The 17499-nt window shown below is 49.4% G+C and overlaps 1 protein-coding gene across 6 annotated transcripts in view; it reads right to left on the reverse strand.

Moving 5' to 3' along the window:
* Nucleotides 1-7654: 7654 nt before the first annotated feature.
* LOC114843160 (beta-1,3-galactosyltransferase 1-like) overlaps nucleotides 7655-17499 on the reverse strand; it is a 71141-nt gene continuing 61296 nt past the window's right edge. For 5 of the 6 annotated variants that reach the window (XM_029129419.2, XM_029129429.2, XM_055502545.1 and 2 more), the window contains one exon: nucleotides 7655-9760. In XM_029129419.2, the coding sequence (XP_028985252.1) occupies nucleotides 8517-9503 (987 nt within the window). In that variant the 5' untranslated portion in view covers nucleotides 9504-9760 and the 3' untranslated portion in view covers nucleotides 7655-8516. Of the gene's footprint in view, nucleotides 9761-12565; nucleotides 14705-17499 lie in introns of those variants that run through there. The other variant, XM_029129453.3, reaches the window with a different exon arrangement.

The raw sequence follows: 17499 nt of genomic DNA on the forward strand, positions 1-17499 counted from the left end.
TTAATGTTTACATATCTGTGATATTATATCCGCCAACAGTTGTTTAAATTTATCCGGCTTATTTTCCAAACGGCTCAGATTCCTCTGGGATCTCCAGCAGCTGTTTGAAAAGCATTATTCATCACCCACCTCCCAGAATTTCCATTATTCATTAGCCAGTATTCTGATAGCTCCTCCAGCTAATCCGAATACTACGCCATGAATAATGCACACAAACCGGAGTAATGACTGCAGTTAGAGCGGTGTGTGGCACAGGGAGGACAGCAGGCTCATCGAAGGGGGATGAGACAGCAAATCACAGCACCGTCCACCCACTGGGGCGTCCCCGGATCGAGGGTTGAACACACCTAGAGCCAGCACGCGTGCTTCATTTACCTGCAGCTGAGTGAAAGTGTTCCCGTGCGTCAGCTTAAAGGTCATGGGAGAGTTAGCTGAGCCTACAGTTGAAGACGCAGCATTTCTCTTCACATAGAAGAAACTCGAACCATTAACCTCAGTGTCACACTCTGTCTTAAGCACCACCAGGTTTACATGATTGGACCACTAGCATAGAAATGGAGCCTATAGAGATGCTATTAAGGGAACGACGAGGCCTGGCATCGTCTGGGTTCTGAACCCGACACTGGAGAAGCTCTGCTACGAAACGAATACGGGTCGAATGCCTAAAACTGCACTGAGCTGAATATTAACCCAGTCGCTCTCTGCATCCTCGTGAATCCGAACGCAGTGATCAATAGAATGTTATTTCTCTGTATCAACCTGCAGCACGTGCAGCGTCTGCAGGATGAAAGCCTGCGCGCAGACGGGCACAAAATGTTTGCATTTTCCTCCGCGCTGTTCTCACAAAGCATTTTGTGTTGACAAGTTCGGAGAAAAATGTCAAACAAGTGCAAAGAAAACGTCTGTGAGTCCACCCCTCCCTCCACCCCTCCCCCCACTCCTCTCGCTCGCTCGTCTATAAATTCATGCATTCCATCTCTGCAAAGCCTGCCTGAAATAGCCTTGTTTTCACATTTAAAGCTGTGTTGTCTGTCAACACACAGCCAAGCAGTCTCTCAGGCATCTGCTGAGGATTTGTCTGGGCCTCGCGGTGAGAAAGGAATCAGGCTGCGAGCGACGGCGGCGGCAGATAGACTGGATGGGGTCTTACGTCTGGTTTAGATTATCAGAGGCAGCGAGAATTAGGGAAATCGATGGGAGACGAGGAATCGGTGCAGGGGCGCGAAGGACAAGAAACACATCGACAAAGAGACAAAAAGCCGTGCAAGAAGCACCTTCCCGGGCCTCGGGGTGGATCACGGCGGCGGCGGCCGTCCGGCTCCCATTCGTCTCAATGTGAGACGTGAGTCAGGAGAGGAGAGGAGACGGATGTGCTTTTAATAGCGATTAATTACGTCCCGTATGAGACAATGAACTCCCCCGGGCTTTTAAAGCAGAGCTAATGATTGTAAAACTCTATAGTCTGCAGGCGCACTTCAATAAGTCAGTGGGTGGACAAAAGTAACTTGATTTTCTATTGGAGATGTGTGATAAATCAGTCCTAAACGTCTGCCTGTAGGAAGTTAATCAAAGTCAAGGACCTGGTGGAGAAAGAAAGAGGCCGTTACAGCGGTTTGTGGAAGAACGTTTGCGTGAGCGGCTTCAGCTTCGTTCGTATACGGGCGTAAAAATGAAGAAAGATGGACTCACGTCAGCACAAAAGTCTGGGAAAAGCTATCACATAGCACGACTAAGCTTTTTTGTAACGCTGAGTCATTTGTGGCCTTCGGTTGGATCCTTACATTCTAAAGGCGTTAGATGTTTCTTTTAAGGTTAGTGAGTAAATATTTGGCGATCAAAGGAAAATAAGGCTCAATGTGCTGAGATCACCAGGTAATTATTTAGCTGCCATGGGACCAGGTCACACGTTTGAGCAAAAGCTTTAGCATAAATGTGAATTAAAGCCGTTTTTCTTTCCAGGAGGACGTTAAAAAGTCTCAATTTTAAGCTAAAAAGAGTTCTTGTTATGAACAATAATTAACTATTTTCCCAAAGGTGCCGTACAATGTTGCCTCTGGCCCCTCGACTTCAATTCAGGAAGCTCTAATTAAAGGCGGCAAAGGATTTAGTTTCCTCCTTTTACATCAAGCGGAAGACGAATTCAAAGCGGCCGCCCGCTGTGGGAATAACTACCGGATCCCCCTCTCTTATACTGTAGGACATTTAGTACATTATGCGTTTTTAAGCGTCACGTCTTGTTGATGCAAACACGACATTAGATTTAATGTTTTGGCTGGGACGGTTTGTAACGAGCACAGAGCTGAACGCTGCAAACGCATCAAGTTGCGTGATTCACAAAGACGGTGAGAGCCGCTGTACACGATGTAAACACATGACAACAATCTAGATAATGATTACATTATACAACATGTACAACAAAACTAAAGAACATGGAATAACGCAAAATATAAGTTTATGAACCTCATCTATTACATTTGAAGTCAAGAGGACGGACACGCGCGGTTCGTCTCTGAAGCAAACGCGTCGGGCGCAGAGACGCTCATTTGAAGCGGCGACCGGATTTAAGCTGAGGGGAGGGAAACAAGGCTCGTATCTCTATACATCAAACAGACTCACTCGCGGGCGCTTTGAACGCCGCGTCTATCGCCCTCGGGACGCGCGAACACGAGCCGCATGCTCATCAGGTGCGTTCAATCACGGCGAGCGCCGGCGTCGCGCGCGCGCCGAGCGCCGCGGTGCTCCACCTGTTCCCTAAATCACCGCGGCCGTTCCATCCTGCGGCTCATTATCTATTTACGAGTCTTCGCTCTATGCAAATATCCCCCCTGAGCGTCCCGATGATCATCAATATGACCCCGCTGCTGTCGGAAGGTGAGCTCCCTCCTTCCGTCCCGGGGCATTAGGGGTTAATTTATTGCTCTACAATTCAAATGCGGCCTGCCTGTCACACTTATCTCCGTCGAGCGCCGGTGGTGCCTTCACCTCACAGCCTCGTGTGTGCTTCTCACCCCCCCCCCCCCCCCCCCCCCCCCCTATCTGTTATGGATGACAGAAAATAATTCATGCCGCCCAAATCCCGACGACAGTGGCAGACATCAATATTAAGGAGCACATATCAATATTTAGGTTTTGTTTTACATATGTGAGTTGCGGTGCAGCCGGGGGCAGCGATCTGCAGCTGGACACATGTGGCGCAACCCCTGACGGTGACAGCCCATAAAGCTCAGAGTGGTGAGTGGGAGAGAGTGTCATTTATGCAGCAAAAAAAAAAAACCAAGCACAAGTGTGAAACTTATTCTGCTCCACTGCCGCCAATTCGCTTTGCAGAAAAGTAATTTCAAAACAAATGCGAGTGTTTCACGCATCTGGCATCTGGACGCGACACGGGCTGGATGCGGATTCGGCTCGTGTTTAAAGCAGACGCAGACGCGTCGGAGATTAACGACTGCTGTCGTTTGATTGTTGAACGGAATCCGGTTTTGACCTTTGAGCCTTTGAGCACGACTGAAGCAAAATCTGCGAGTGGAAACACCAGAGCGACTGATTGATGCTGCGCTGCGTTCACGGACCTGCGGAGGGGGCGTGTGTCACTGAACGCGGCGTGATGATGCGACGTATTAACTCAGAGCATGAGCATCTGCCTCCACGCAAAGAACAACATCTCAACTAACACTCTATTATCGGTGATTCATGCAGCCGCAGCTGTGAAAACTCCTCCCAGGTTGAAGCTGTAGAAACAGCTCCATTTGCATTTTTTTTTTTGCTTGTTTTGCAGCTTTGCAGACCTTTTGTGTGTCTTTGCGCTCACTGTTTGCATTAGAGCTGCTTTATGCATCCTTTGATTGTTGTGCACAATGTTGCACTTTCAAAATAAAAGCCACCTGTGACAGAGGCCTTATCCCAGGGCTCCTCTGACATGTGGCCGTGCAAGGAGCACTCAGGCGCCCCCTGTGGCCACGTGGCTCTGTGTGCGGCCTCCCGGCTGCACCTTAGGACCCCTCTAAAATAACTTTGATATCACCCGGGGCTCTTACTTTGGGAGTAATCAAAGAAAAATGAAAGAACCCGTAGAAAATAACCCTCACTTCAGGCCACCTTAAACGGCGTCATAACCATTTCGGGGAAGGTGCCGTGTGCTGATGCGTCCCGGCATCACTTGGATGGCACTTTTCCTGGAGGAGGAGGCCTGTGCAGCGGCTCTCCAGCTGCTCCCGATGAGCCCCTTCCTCTCACCTTGGCATAACTGCCCCTGCACAGATGGCAGATTGCACATTGTCGATTCATTCCACAGCTATTTTCTCGCGAACGCGCCTCCCCCTGTGCCTCAAAAGCACAGGTCAGGCCGAGGTCACGCTGTCTGAGGACTGAGGAGAATGCATTTGGGGAGGCAGACTTTACCCAATGAATATGCATTGAGGGATTATGGAAACGCTCTCTGCATTATGCAGCGCTTACAACTCCGCCGTAGCCTTTGGGCCAGGTAGCTGGGCCGCGGCAGCCTCGCCGGCCTCCGCTCCGTGGCCCGGCAGTGCTTTGGATCCGCTCGACGCTCCCGGGCCAGTTTTCCGACGCTGTGTTTTGAAATGTGAGCGTTCCCAATTGCCCACCACTCCGCCTCACTCGTTATGAGCTTCATTTACCACAAGCACTGAAATAATCACTCGCTTTTCATTTTCCCCCAAGCTTTAGCCTTTTAAGCGCTCCACCACTGGGCTGTTTGGCCAATTACAGAGCAGACTTTCTATTACTCAGCATATTGTATCACATTGCAGACGCCATAGGGGGCGATCAGAAGAATGCAAAACACAGCACTGAGGACAGGAAGCTGTGAATAACAATTGCTTTGCATCTATAGTAGTTGGCAGAATGTGTCTGAACACTTTTTTGGAAGAGAAAAAAGTCATCAGCTGTTAACGCAGACACACTGTGGCTTTTAGGAAGAGGTTCTTTAAATAAATAAAGCCAGATATTAACTGGATCCACTGGAAGAGAACAACTTCCATAATATTTCAGTCTGAAAATCGTTCCAGGAATCGATCAGAGCATGTGACGTGAAGACGCTGACCTGGGAACAGTCATTATGAAACAGTCATGACAGCGGTGGCGCGTTTGCTGCCTACACGCTCCCGCGAGACTTTCACCGAGCAAAAGCGTTTGAGGAACGCTTCCCACATTTTCATGTTTAACTTCGCAAGTGCAGAACAGACGACATTTCCCGTTTCTCTTGCACCGAATCCCGGGGGAGGTGCCGCTCCGTCGCACGGCGATGATACCTGGAACAAAGAGTTCAGAAAATCCTTTGCACGAGAAGCTCACGCACCTGTAGGCACGAAAGGCTGCGGCAGCCTAATTATAGTGATGTCTCATTTGTCCACTCTTCACGCACATATCGCGAATATGTGGCGATAAAATGACAAAGCCTGAGGAAAATGAAACAAAACATTAACGTTTTTAGCATAAGATGATGAAAAATTATGTTTTGCTGTTTTCGTTTAGATGTCGATAATCTGAATAATAAAAAAATTAAAGTGAGATTTGCAAAAAAAACAATGGATGATGATTCTGAAGAGTTGCCGTTAATGACAGATAATAGATTCCGCCAAAAGGTTCACACGAGGCCTGTAGCGAGACGTGATCCAAAAGTGTCCCCACAAATATCCTGTCTTGTCTGCTACAGTGAGCTGAACATGCTATTAAAGCTACCACACGCTCGGCATCAGAACCAAAGCATCACAACACGCCATCACAACCTGCACATTGTAAATAGTGAGTAGTTAGCTTTGTGTAACCGCAGTAACTGCCTCATCGGTTGGTTTGGGAGCCGAGCCAACTTTAGTGTGACACCGACATCGTCAGGCTCTGCCCTTATTGACGAATCTCATCAAGAAAAAACGTAGAAAACTGACAAGTCAATTAATAACAAGGTCTTCTCTGATTGGTCAGAAAGGTGAGACTCACTCTAATAATTTAATTTAATAATGTCTCAGCAGTAATGAATTCAGTCACAGCATAATTTCTATAATATAAAACATTAGAAACGTTTACTGTCCCATTAGAGGCAGCTTGATCACTGCAGAATGAATGCAAGGCAAGCTAAATGACTCTGGCTTTAATTAGGGACATTGAGCTCATTTCTAAGCTAACTACTGTTTAGTTGTCGTCACTGTGGGTCACACACTGGTCAGATAAGACTAATAGAACCGAGCAGAATTTCTGACACACCATTTTACCTCCAGTTTGATGAAATGATCTGATTGGTTACAACAATTCAGTGGAATATTTATACACAGCCATTGTCGTGATCCCTCTCACCTCACTACGTTCCTGCTCTGGACCACTCCCTGCACTCAGGACAACTGCACACACCTGGACCGTCCCCTCTACCTCCCTTCAAATACGGTCCCAGCCATTCAGTCAGGGTCGGGTCACTGCCGACACTACGTCTGCAGCCACCTGCACCTTTTGGTCTGGGACCTTCTGTGAGCAGGACTACAAAGCTATTTTCAAATGACTTTGAGCTCTTTCAAAGTCATGGTTTGGTCTTGTGTTTGAATTCTGCCCGTAAGCTCTGTGAGCCACGCGTTGCTGAGCATTTAAAACGTGCAGGAGTCTGTCAGTTTTCGTCATTGTTTCATGTTTAGCCTCACTCCTATTAGTCATGCATTGTGTTGCATGTAAGCCGTGCATTGGTGCCTAATGCTACCCTCGTCCAGCCGTGTTAAGCTTGTCCAGCCTTGATCAGTCACGGTAGCTTTACTTTGCCATTATAACCTGCTTTATGGTTGGCCTTTAGTTTGTGGTTCACGCCTCACTCACGCCTAGCCTTTATTTATCCTTGGCTTTAGTACTGTACTTCATCTGATTTTGAGCATATCCTTGGCTTAATTTGGTTTATGGTTGCAGGACTGTTTTTGGTTCCTGTGATTCTCTAATTTTGTTTAATAATGTGACTTTAATTTTGACCCCTACTGTGGCTCTGACTCGGTCCAAACCAACTTCCATAGACGCTGGCGGACAGCAGATCGTGACAGCCATAAGACTGGTTTGTCAGTCTGGCAAACCTTTGAAACACTGTAAATAAAAACATGAAAAATTATTCAGATCGATGTCTTCTCTATTCCTTTTCTCCACAATGAAAAGAATCACTTTCCATGACGCCGTTAAAGAGATGGCAAAATGCATTAATTGGTGTATTTTATACACTGAAAATAAAACAATCAACCAAAGCGATGACACAAACCTATAACACACATTACACTAAAAAAACTCCCTTTGGACGTAAAACTCCTTTGTTATACCTCTTTTTCTCAATCTACTTGTAAAATTCAATCCATTCGATTCGGCTGCTAATTAAACAGATGCTGCACTCAATCCCCACGGTGCTCACCACTCACTGGCCAACACCTGCGTGAAGGATGCTGCTTCCAGAGCCACGCCGAGCGCTCGGCCTGCCGCCGCGTGCCGGCGGAGCCGGGACTCGCCTCAAACCGAGCACAGCTGCAGCAGCGAGCGCCGGCCCTAATGAGACGCTCTCATTTCTGCGGCTCGTGTTTTCCAACAGCCACAACCAGGCACTCGAGTGTGTAATCCAGTTTCTTAAACCGAGCAGAATGAAAACCTTCATATTGTTCTCGGTAATAAATACAATATCAAGTGTTATAAAAGCAATTTATTTAATCTCAAGTAATTGAAAAGAAGAAAGCACTCGAAAGTGTAATATCTGTTTTCAGCACTGACTCCTACTGCTCATAACGTACATCGGTTCTGCTTCATATTCAAATGATAGAAAAAAGAATAGTGTGCAGCCTGTTCCAGCGCTGCCTGAGACGAAGAACAGCACATTACACGTTGAAAGAAGTAACATTCACTTAATACAAGCAGCCTGTTGTCCGTACTAGAACTCCTCGTGTGGCTCTGTCATAAGAAAATATGTATGTTTCTGGAAAGAGGAGACAGGTCTGATGGTTAACACTGAGCTGGAGTCAGAGCGACGCGACGCGACACGACGCGACACGTGTGACTCAGTCGGATTACGAGGCGTTACAGTGTAAATTTAACCAGGTCTTCAGGCAGAGCGGCAGCGGCTCCCAGACAGCGCCTCCGACATTTACACCTTGTTCAGAAAGTACAACAAGTTGAAAAAAGGAAAAAGAAACATGAGCAACATTCATAATTAGAGCTTGTGATCGACTCAAGAGGCGAACGCCGGGGTTCAAAGAGGCGCGTTGGCGTTCGTGTGAGCCGCCGTTTAGCAACCGGGGACAGTTTGTGCCTCGCATAAACGAGGAGTTTACTGCAACGCGGCCCCCTCGGCTTCCTGTTGAACTGCGACACCGCAGCGCTGCTGGCAGCAGCGACCGGCCGACGGAATGCTCTCCGCCTGTTTGGGCAACATTCACATCCTAATGTGCGAGTTTGAGCCGAAGCGCTCCGAAACACTGGAGAACACAGAATAATACAGAGGGGGGAGACGCCCGGCGGACGCCTCAGCTCAGCCGCGCGCTCCCACGGCTCTGCTAACACTTCAGGTGCTTCTTGCTGGTCATGTCGTTCCAGATGCGATGCATCTCCTCGGGGGAGATCTGGTGGACGGTGATGACCCGGCGGTAGCGGCAGAGGCTATAGGCCATCTTCCAGTGGTTGAAGCCGCTGTTCTGGAAGGGGTGGATGCCCAGCTTGCGGAGGCACACGCCCACGTAGACGTCCTCCAGGTGCAGCAGCCGGGTGTGCAGCGAGGTCTTGTATATGAGCTCGGCCACGTCGGCCGAGAACACGTAGCCGGTGCCGGAGCAGAAGGGCGGGTACTTGCTGTCCGGGTACAGGTCCCTCGGCATGTACCACTTGCTGCGAATGTCCCTGATGGGCCCACCGTTGATGACGTAGCCGGTGAAGTACCTCCTCCTGGGTTTGGTCGTGGGCTTCAGGAGGTTGTAGATGAGGTTCTCCATATTCACAAAGATGTCACTGTCTGTCTTGAGCACGTACTGAGCCTTGGAGCAGAAGGTGGCCACCCAGCGCATGCCCATGAGCGTCTTCAGCGTCAGGTTGTGGTACGAGTCGACGAAGTCCTCCACCACGATGTCGTGAAAGATCTGGCTCTCCTGCTCCACCATCTGGTTGAGGACGGCGTCGGTGCTGCGGCCCAGCAGGAAGAGCGTGACCACGCGCACGTCCGGGAACGTGCTCTCGTCGCCCCACGTCTCCCTGATGGCCTGGCGGGCGTCGAACTCCTTGTGGGTGGTGCTGATGAGGATGACGAGGAAGGGCGGCTCCGCCTCGCACTTGGCGGCCTCGTTGATGAGGTAGCCGAAGTCGTGCGGGTTGAGCGAGCGCGTGCGGATGTTGCTGAAGGTGACGTTCTTGTTGGCCTTGGGCGCCCGGCGGATGGGGATCGTCAGCTGGCCCACGTAGGAGGTGGAGGGGCGGGACACACTCAGGTACCACAGAGCGCTGGCCCAGCAAACCACGGTCAGCAAGTACAGGCAGGAGACCTTAGAAGGCATCGCTGGTCACGAGGCTGGCGTTACCAGCGGCAGCAGCGCGGGAACTGTTGGGGCCACGGCTCCATGGGTTGGGCTCTATCCGCCGGCGCAGCCCCCACAACGCAGCTGACATTAGAAAAATAATGGACCTCTGCTCTGTCTAGTGCCAGTGCTGGGGCCGTAAAGGAGCGCCGCGCAGGGTTCTTATCATGTCCACGGCCTCAGCGTGTCCCATCGCAGCGGGACGCAGGGGCGCCTTCAGTTCTCCGCGACAGCATCTGAAAGACAGTGGCAGTAATGAATCCAGAGCACCAAGATAAGCAGGGAATCCAACAATGCATGTTTCATTCCCCCGTCATTAGAGCCCATACATCAGGCCGGGGTCTGGGCTCGTTTCCATCACTGCCTCTGGGAAGACCTCACAGAGTCTCCACCCAGAGTCTTTCCAGCTGAGGGAGACAGCGAAGGATCAGGCCGGAGCAGGTGAGCGTAAAACTTTCGCCCATGAATAGATTAAAAACCCTCAGTGTCTAATCTCCCCGCTGTCAAAACCGGAGCTGCATTGTGGCTTTTACATATTTCACCCTGTAACGAGCTCCTCCTTCGTTAGCCGGACGAGCGCCGCCGTGTTGGAATCACGCCTCTAATTGGACACACTGACAGGCCATAAAGGGCAGAATTTAAGCTCCAATTATGAAATACGATGAGAAACCTGCGCATTAGTCACATCCAGACGCCGCGTTCTGCCCGTATTCATGCTGGGTGCGCGTTCCGACGCGCTGATGGAAAACCAACTCACAGGATTTCTGCTGCCTGAAAGCTGACTCAATCTAATCCCTTTCAAACTGATTTTTATTTGCTACACACATAATCTCCTCGGAAGCAGCGGCGCCTCGGCTCCTACTGTTTTTTATACCATGACTGATGATGAACAAAGAAATGCGATGTAGATCTTATTAGAGATGGAGAAATGTGCAAAGATGCAGCTCTGCTCTCAGATGGGGGAGCGGAGATAAAGCTGTCTCCAGACTTTGTGTCTGGCCTTGGTCCTTTTCATCAGGACTTTCCTCCTCTTCCTCGCCTCCTCCTTCTGGAGTGGAGTCATCAATCTCACGGTCCAGTAGAAGCCATCTCATCATGGCTGCTTTTCCACACCCCCACCCTCTCCATCACTCCTTCCTTCTCTACCTCACTGCTTGTCTGATCCATCTTTATAAGCCTGGCCAGCTCCCACCTCCCCGTCTCACTCTGTCCTCCCAACCTTTCCCAAACCCCTTGTTGTGTTTCTACCTTTACCTTCTGCTGGATTCCTGCTCTCAAAACAGGCCTCCAACTTATCGACAGCTTCCACCACAGTCTGTTTCCCTGAATCACCCCCCCCCCCCCTTGACAAAATCACTAAATCATCACATTCATCCCATTTCCTTGACCTTGTTCGCCTTCCTTCCCCTCTTCCCCTCTCCACATCAGCTTGTTTTCACCTCCCGCCGTTTCCTGAGGAGGGTCTACTGCTTTCATAATCCTTGAAAATTACTCTTTTTTTTTTTTTTTCACTGGAGCCTGAGTGTATCCGATATCCCCATTTTGCGATGCACCTCACGAAATACCGAGACCTAACTTCCCCTCGGAGCAAATTGAAAGATGGCTGTATCATTTCATGCTGCTGTGTCACTTTGAATTACATTAGTACTCGGGAGAAGTCCTTTCTTGAATATGTTATACGTCCAAGACACTATCGGAGCGTGGGATCACAGCTTTAAACTGTGGTGATGCGGCTGCTGCAGGGGGAAGCTCTCAGTAATATCGGCGGTAAGTGTGGTCAGCAGAAACTAATTAGGAATGGCCAGCACATCAGCCAGTCTCCTGATTCAACAGTGAGGGGAGAGGTTCAGTGCACAGATGAAAGATGATACGGGTAGATTTTCCAAGGCCTCACACAACCCTTGGTTGCAAACTGGTACAGTGTGTTCTGTGCTTCTTACCACCGATGCTGCTCAAACAGCTTGTTTAGGTTTAGCAGCTCACAAAATCCAGAATAATATTGAGTCATACTGTACAACAATAATTAGTCAGTTTAAGTCGACTGCGGGTTCTGGTGTCTGAGCATCAGTAAAGCTAAATGCTAGCTGGACCTGTCTGTCACGCCTCCCTTTAACCAGCCTGAGGAGGCGGAGCCTGCAAAGACTACAAATAGCTAATGTGATCTCATCTGGATCATAAACTCAACACTGCTTTTATTTCACCGTAAGCGGCACCCTGCTGTGGAGCCTGACCAGTGGTCTGCTCAGTCAGCACACAGGAGTTAACCAGGTGCTAACAGGAGATCCTCTGTCCAGTGGTCATTAAACTTTATGAAGCCCTCACCAGAGGAGACATGTCCTGTCCTATTGGCTGTGCCATGACTTTTTATCATCATCACCTTCAGATTTATTTATTGTCTGGGTCCTTCCTTATGTCACTCTGTCTGAATGTCACTCTCTCTGACGTGTAGTATTGTGTTTGCATGGCTGTGCAGACGTGGTGGGCTGAGGAGGTTCAGGCCCCTTATTCTACCCCCCCTCAGGTTTTACATGTTTACTCTTTTCCACGCATGAAGCCCAAAGCAAAAGTTTTAAAATTAATGTAAGAGAGTTTTCACAATGATGATAAAGTATCCACAAACAACGTTGTTTTTGTTTTTTGTTATTTTTGACATTTGTGAAGTGATTCAAAGTCAAAGAAGATAAACTTGAATGAATGAATGGCCACTTCATCAGACACTCCTGTCACATAATGCAGCCCAGCACCACAGCTCTGCCTAGATTCTGCTTTTCCAGTTAATGTTATTTGTAACATTACTCAGGTTTATTTTGGGAGTGGACCTCAATAAAGTCCCTATAGTTGAGTTGAGTAGGTTTCTTGGAACATCTGGACCGTACAAACAATCACTACACACGTAATTGTTTACAACCTGCTCAAACTTAATGACTTTTACTGTGGCTACAGTAGTAGTAGTAATAGTAGTAATAGTAGTAGTCATAGTCCTTCGATCCTCCATCACAGATCCAGCCTCCGATAACATAAAAGACAAGAAAAGCTCATACCTTCTTTTTTGGCCACTTTGAAACCAGTCTAATGCCAAGAAAACAGCTGCAGGCGTCGCATGCTCCTAAAAGTTCAAGATGCCAAAGATTTCTGTGGCAGAATTCATCCAGAAGTATCCATTCAATCCTCAGCTTTTAGCATTTATTGATACAAAAATAAACATCTGCAAAGGGAAAACATAGAGAGGAGGCTGAAGCCACTGCTCCAGAACAGACACTCCTTGCTCCAACATCTGTTTTTTCTTTCATCCTGGCTCTGACCCAGCACACTTTCCGTAAGAGGCTGATATCAATGTGTGTTTACCTCAGAGGAAGTTAGAAACTCACGCTTACACAATCCAAACGTGAAGAACTTTTCCTTCCCAGAACACAGACCAAACGTGGCCAAAAGCAGATAGGACTACGGAAAAACCCCGTAAATGTATTATGTAATACATATTCAGCGATTCTTTTTACCAGGACAGTAGCAGTAGTACCATTAGATCAGAATGGGAACCTACAGTAAACGTAAAACATGCCACTCAAACAGAAGCTGCCGATCACCAGACTGCACTGTGGAAAGTGAAGACATGAAAAACATTAGGGAACAACGATTACAGTTAAAATTAACAGCCATTCAACGGGCTTATTGCTAATGATCCGCTAATGTGCAGCGGTTGTCATGACAGCACGGTGACGGCCCACAGGGGGGAGGGAGTGACAGAGTACAACAGAAGCAGGGAGCCGGCGGCCGAGCAGCTGGAAGTGCTGGTGTTGTGGATGAGACCCCGTCACCCTGAGCTCCGGTCGCTGCCGACTGCAAGGCTCCGCCTCCGCGTGCAGTACAGTACATTCCTCCAGGTCCCAAATGGAAGCAGCTGGGTGTGTGTGTGTGTGGGGGGCACATTAAACCGCTGCATTGGTTAATTAGCTGACAGCTCATCAATCTAATGAACAACAGCTTTGGAGGATGATTTATCAGGGTTTCGCTTCTTGAATGGGAGGCTGGTTTTGAGTCGAACGTTCGTGTTCTGTGCCGCATTGACCAAAAAACAAGCCGGTGACTTAACCTTGAGCGGCAGCTATTTGTCACAGTGTCCTGACACGTTATTGACAAAGTTATAAATCATCTAAAGCAGCAATGTGACCTGATATTGCACAATAAATTTAAAGGCCTCGCACCGAAAGAGGGAGCGTGGAGTTGGGTTTCGTTTCACTTTTATCAAATCCTGACTGCGTGTGCGCCTGAACATTCGTGTGTTCAGACGCGTCGTCGCCTCCAGCCCCAAAAACTCCTCCGGCCTTTTCCTTCTCTGGATGATGTCGAGCCTCTGGAGAAGAAGCAGCTCAGACAACGACGTCGCAAATCAGCGGCGATGAAAGGGCCGAAGACGCTCGGAAATCAGTCAGCGGACGGGGGAGGGGAGGAGGCGGGCGCGGGCGGAATAGACGGCGTCTGCGTCTCTGCAGCGCTGGGAAATGGATCCGAAGCCATGAAGACGACGAGACCGAGAGCAGCAGCATGTGACGCCATTACCCATGAAGACACCAACAGCCACGACTCCACAAAAGAGACGCTTTTCAAAGGCAGCTAATAATAACTGAGGCATATTTGGCTACTTGTCAACTGATAAAATACAAGACTTAACAGGCAGGGATTCTTTTAATGGCATTTAAGAACACTGACAAACAAAATACGATCAATAGCTCAGATTGGATGTGTGATCCAAGCTCCTAATTCATAACATGCCCATTAGATATTTTCAGTCACAGCCTTGATGGCGTCCCCTTCCACTCGTCTGACGGGGCCAAAATCCTGAATCGCTCATTTAACCACAGAATGCAGCCACAGTGAAAGAGCTGTTGCTGCCCACTGCTCTGACGGCTGTTCTATTATTTCCCTGCATTTTCCTGCCAGTTTGATCAACGGCGTCGGCCGCCGCACTTCGCGGCGGCACAAATCACTTATGGATTTTGCCGTAACGCGTCTGCCGGCGAGTCGCGGGAACTCCGCAGCAGGCGTGAATCACCCGCTCTGTTGTCTTTACAATCGAGTGACCTCTGAGAGCCGCAGAGTGAAAAGCTCCAAGGCTTCAGAGGTGTGGGAGTTAAAGCCTCGTTTAATGTTGCACCAGATAATTGATTGCGGTCATTAGTGCAGCGCGGAGTGACCTTGCTTAAAGGGGAGGGGGAGGTGTGTGTGTGGGGGGGGGGGGGCAAAGCAAACGCAGCACCCGCGTTTGATAGACTGCTGTGTGTCGAGCGGCAACGCGCGTGTGAGGGATGAGCTCGGAGGGCGGACGCATCCGAAGGTAAATAAATCACACCCCGAGCTCAGGGACGACATCTTACGTTCACGCCGTCTGCTCCAATATTACACATTTAATGAGTGGCAGAGGAAAACAGGAAGCAGCCTCCGTCACTCGGCTGCTGATTTAAGCAAAGCTGTCGAAAGTGTCGGCGCGCCGGCTCCATTCTCCGCGTCGCGGCATTATAAAGCAGTAATGGTGTTTGAAATCGAGGCTTGACCTGCAAACAGCACCGGAAAATAGCTTCAAGTGCATATTGGAAACAAAACAATAATTGCTTATTACGTGCGGCGGCGGGGGAGAAAATATTGTGTTTATTAAACACGGGCAGCTGTGACTCTGTCTGTGTGATATTGTCTCTGATATTGCTGAACAAACAGCAGCTTCCCCCGGAGGAAGCGGCTCACGCTCCGGAACCCTAAGCAAAACCCGGCCCCGAAGCCGCGTGGATGCGGAGGGCGAGACGAGCGCGCTGCTCGTTTTAAAAACATTTTTAGAGAATCAATTTCAACACATTAAGTGCACACACTTCAACCTATGAGTCATCACCTTATCTCCGGCTCCTGCTGCCGAACACGTGACAGGCTCAACAGGAGGTTCAGTACTGTCCTGGGCGAAAATAATAATAAATAAATAAATAAATAAGCTGTCTTCTGTTTGGTGTTTGATCCTCTTTTCCTCCAATCATCTGCCAAGTCTAAAGCCCATTATGTCAGCTTCCAAACATTCAAAAGAGGAATTAATGCGCGAGGAATTTAACACCGGCGGCCAAATTGGTTCGCATCCGACCTAATATGAAAGAGGCACAATTAAAATGTCAGGGCTGCGCGGCTCCCAGTGTGGCGCGCGCTGCGCCTTTGTTTCCGGGATAATAAAAGGAGGCGATGATCGTCGCGGAGCCGCCGTATAGTCGCTATTACAGGCCACGGGCTGGACACTGTGGGGCTTAGCGCAAAGCCTCTGAATGCAAAGCAGCTTAGGAGTGACAGAGGAAATGGGATATCAATGGCGGCCAACAGATTTGGCCGCTTTACAGGAGCCCGATGCTCCGTGTCCACCGTTTGCCGAGGGTTCGAGGTCCGTTCAACCTCCGCGAGCTGCGGACGCCGGCACTTGGACAGCGCAGGCACGCGGGCTCGGCCGCTGGACGATTGGGCGAAAGGAAGAACCAACACAGCTGCATTTCCTCATCGCCCGGCGCCTGCACAGGCTGGACACAGGTGCGGGCGCCTGAGAGCAGCCTTTCATGGCTCCACACAGCAGCCGGACCGCTGCCCTGAATGCTAAGCTCCCTCATAAATTGGAAATGACAACTTGATTCACGCAGGTAATACATTTCACTGTCCGACTGGGTGACATTGGCGCTATATACAATATCTGGGCACCGGAGTAAGTGGGAACGATAAGAAGCTGGATTTATGTTAATGCTGCGGACACGTACTCAGCAGCTGTAATGACATATTATGTGATCCAGGCTGCGGAGGACGAACGCTGGGAAATCAAAGGAACAAGGATGAAGGCAGCGCAGGATGGATACGCGCTAGTAAAACAGAGGGCCCCGTTTGAGGGTGCGGGTGAAAGGAATCGGCCGAGTCCGCGGGCCTGAACGCAGGCATTAGTCACTCCTCATGCTGTTGCATTATGCAGGGTGGAGTTCTGCTGAGCGCACACTCTCAGCACTCAGTGGCCTGTCGCATATTTGTCCACTCACACCTGCACACGCTGCACCAAAGCCGTTACACCGGAGCGGTCCAGGGGTGGTGAACGCTGGAGGTTGTGTTGAGACCTGCGTCCACCTGTGTGTGTTTAAAAGGTCCAATTAAGCCCTTTGAGGTTCTATGGTGTCATATTATATTTTATTGCTGTTAAATGTCCCTGAACCCCATGTCTCACTGTACCACGCTACAGAACAACACCGGGTTAGCGTGGGAGGAGCTGCTCCTCTGCCATTTAAACGTAATATGCTAATTCAAACGAGCTGTTAACATTAAACACAAACCTCCGATCGTCCCCCTGTGTTTTTTGTTTCAGGATTTTTTCAAAGTAAAAAATGTTAGACTCCGTTTCCAGATAAGCGGTAAAGCGTGTGTCTCTGAAAAGCAGAAACCGGACCCGGCTGGCGATCGATGCGGCCGCCTCTGGCAGATGAGCAGGCAGACGGTGCATAGTTTCCCCACACACACACACACACACACACACACACACACCTCCTCCTCCACGTTTCCTTTTCACTCAAACCGTGACCTTGAACCTGTAAAAGTGTCTACAAGCATCTTGGCCACTAAAGGCGTCACGAGCGGCACCGAGTCCGCGACGAGCCTGTAAATTCGCCGCCATTGATCAGGCGGCGGAAGGTCTCCGAGGGCGTTTCTCTGTGATTTTACTTTCCTTTGGCATGAAGCACCGCTGGGAGTTTAACATCCATCAAAGCGCCGACTGTAAACCACACGCGAGGGCAAATTAGGACAAAGAGCAGCCGCCGGTGCGAGCGGAGGATTCAAACCACAGCCCACAGCGCAGCTCCTCCGTCCTCAAGCTGTTTCTATGGGGACAAAAAGAAAGACCTGGGCTCTAAGTGAGAGGAATCAGACGTGAATCGCATGAAGTGCCTCACTCCAAAACGAGGCTTTTGAAAATTAAAAAAAA

The sequence above is a fragment of the Betta splendens genome, chromosome 2, assembly GCF_900634795.4.
Source record: "Betta splendens chromosome 2, fBetSpl5.4, whole genome shotgun sequence".
Lineage (NCBI taxonomy): Eukaryota > Metazoa > Chordata > Actinopteri > Anabantiformes > Osphronemidae > Betta > Betta splendens.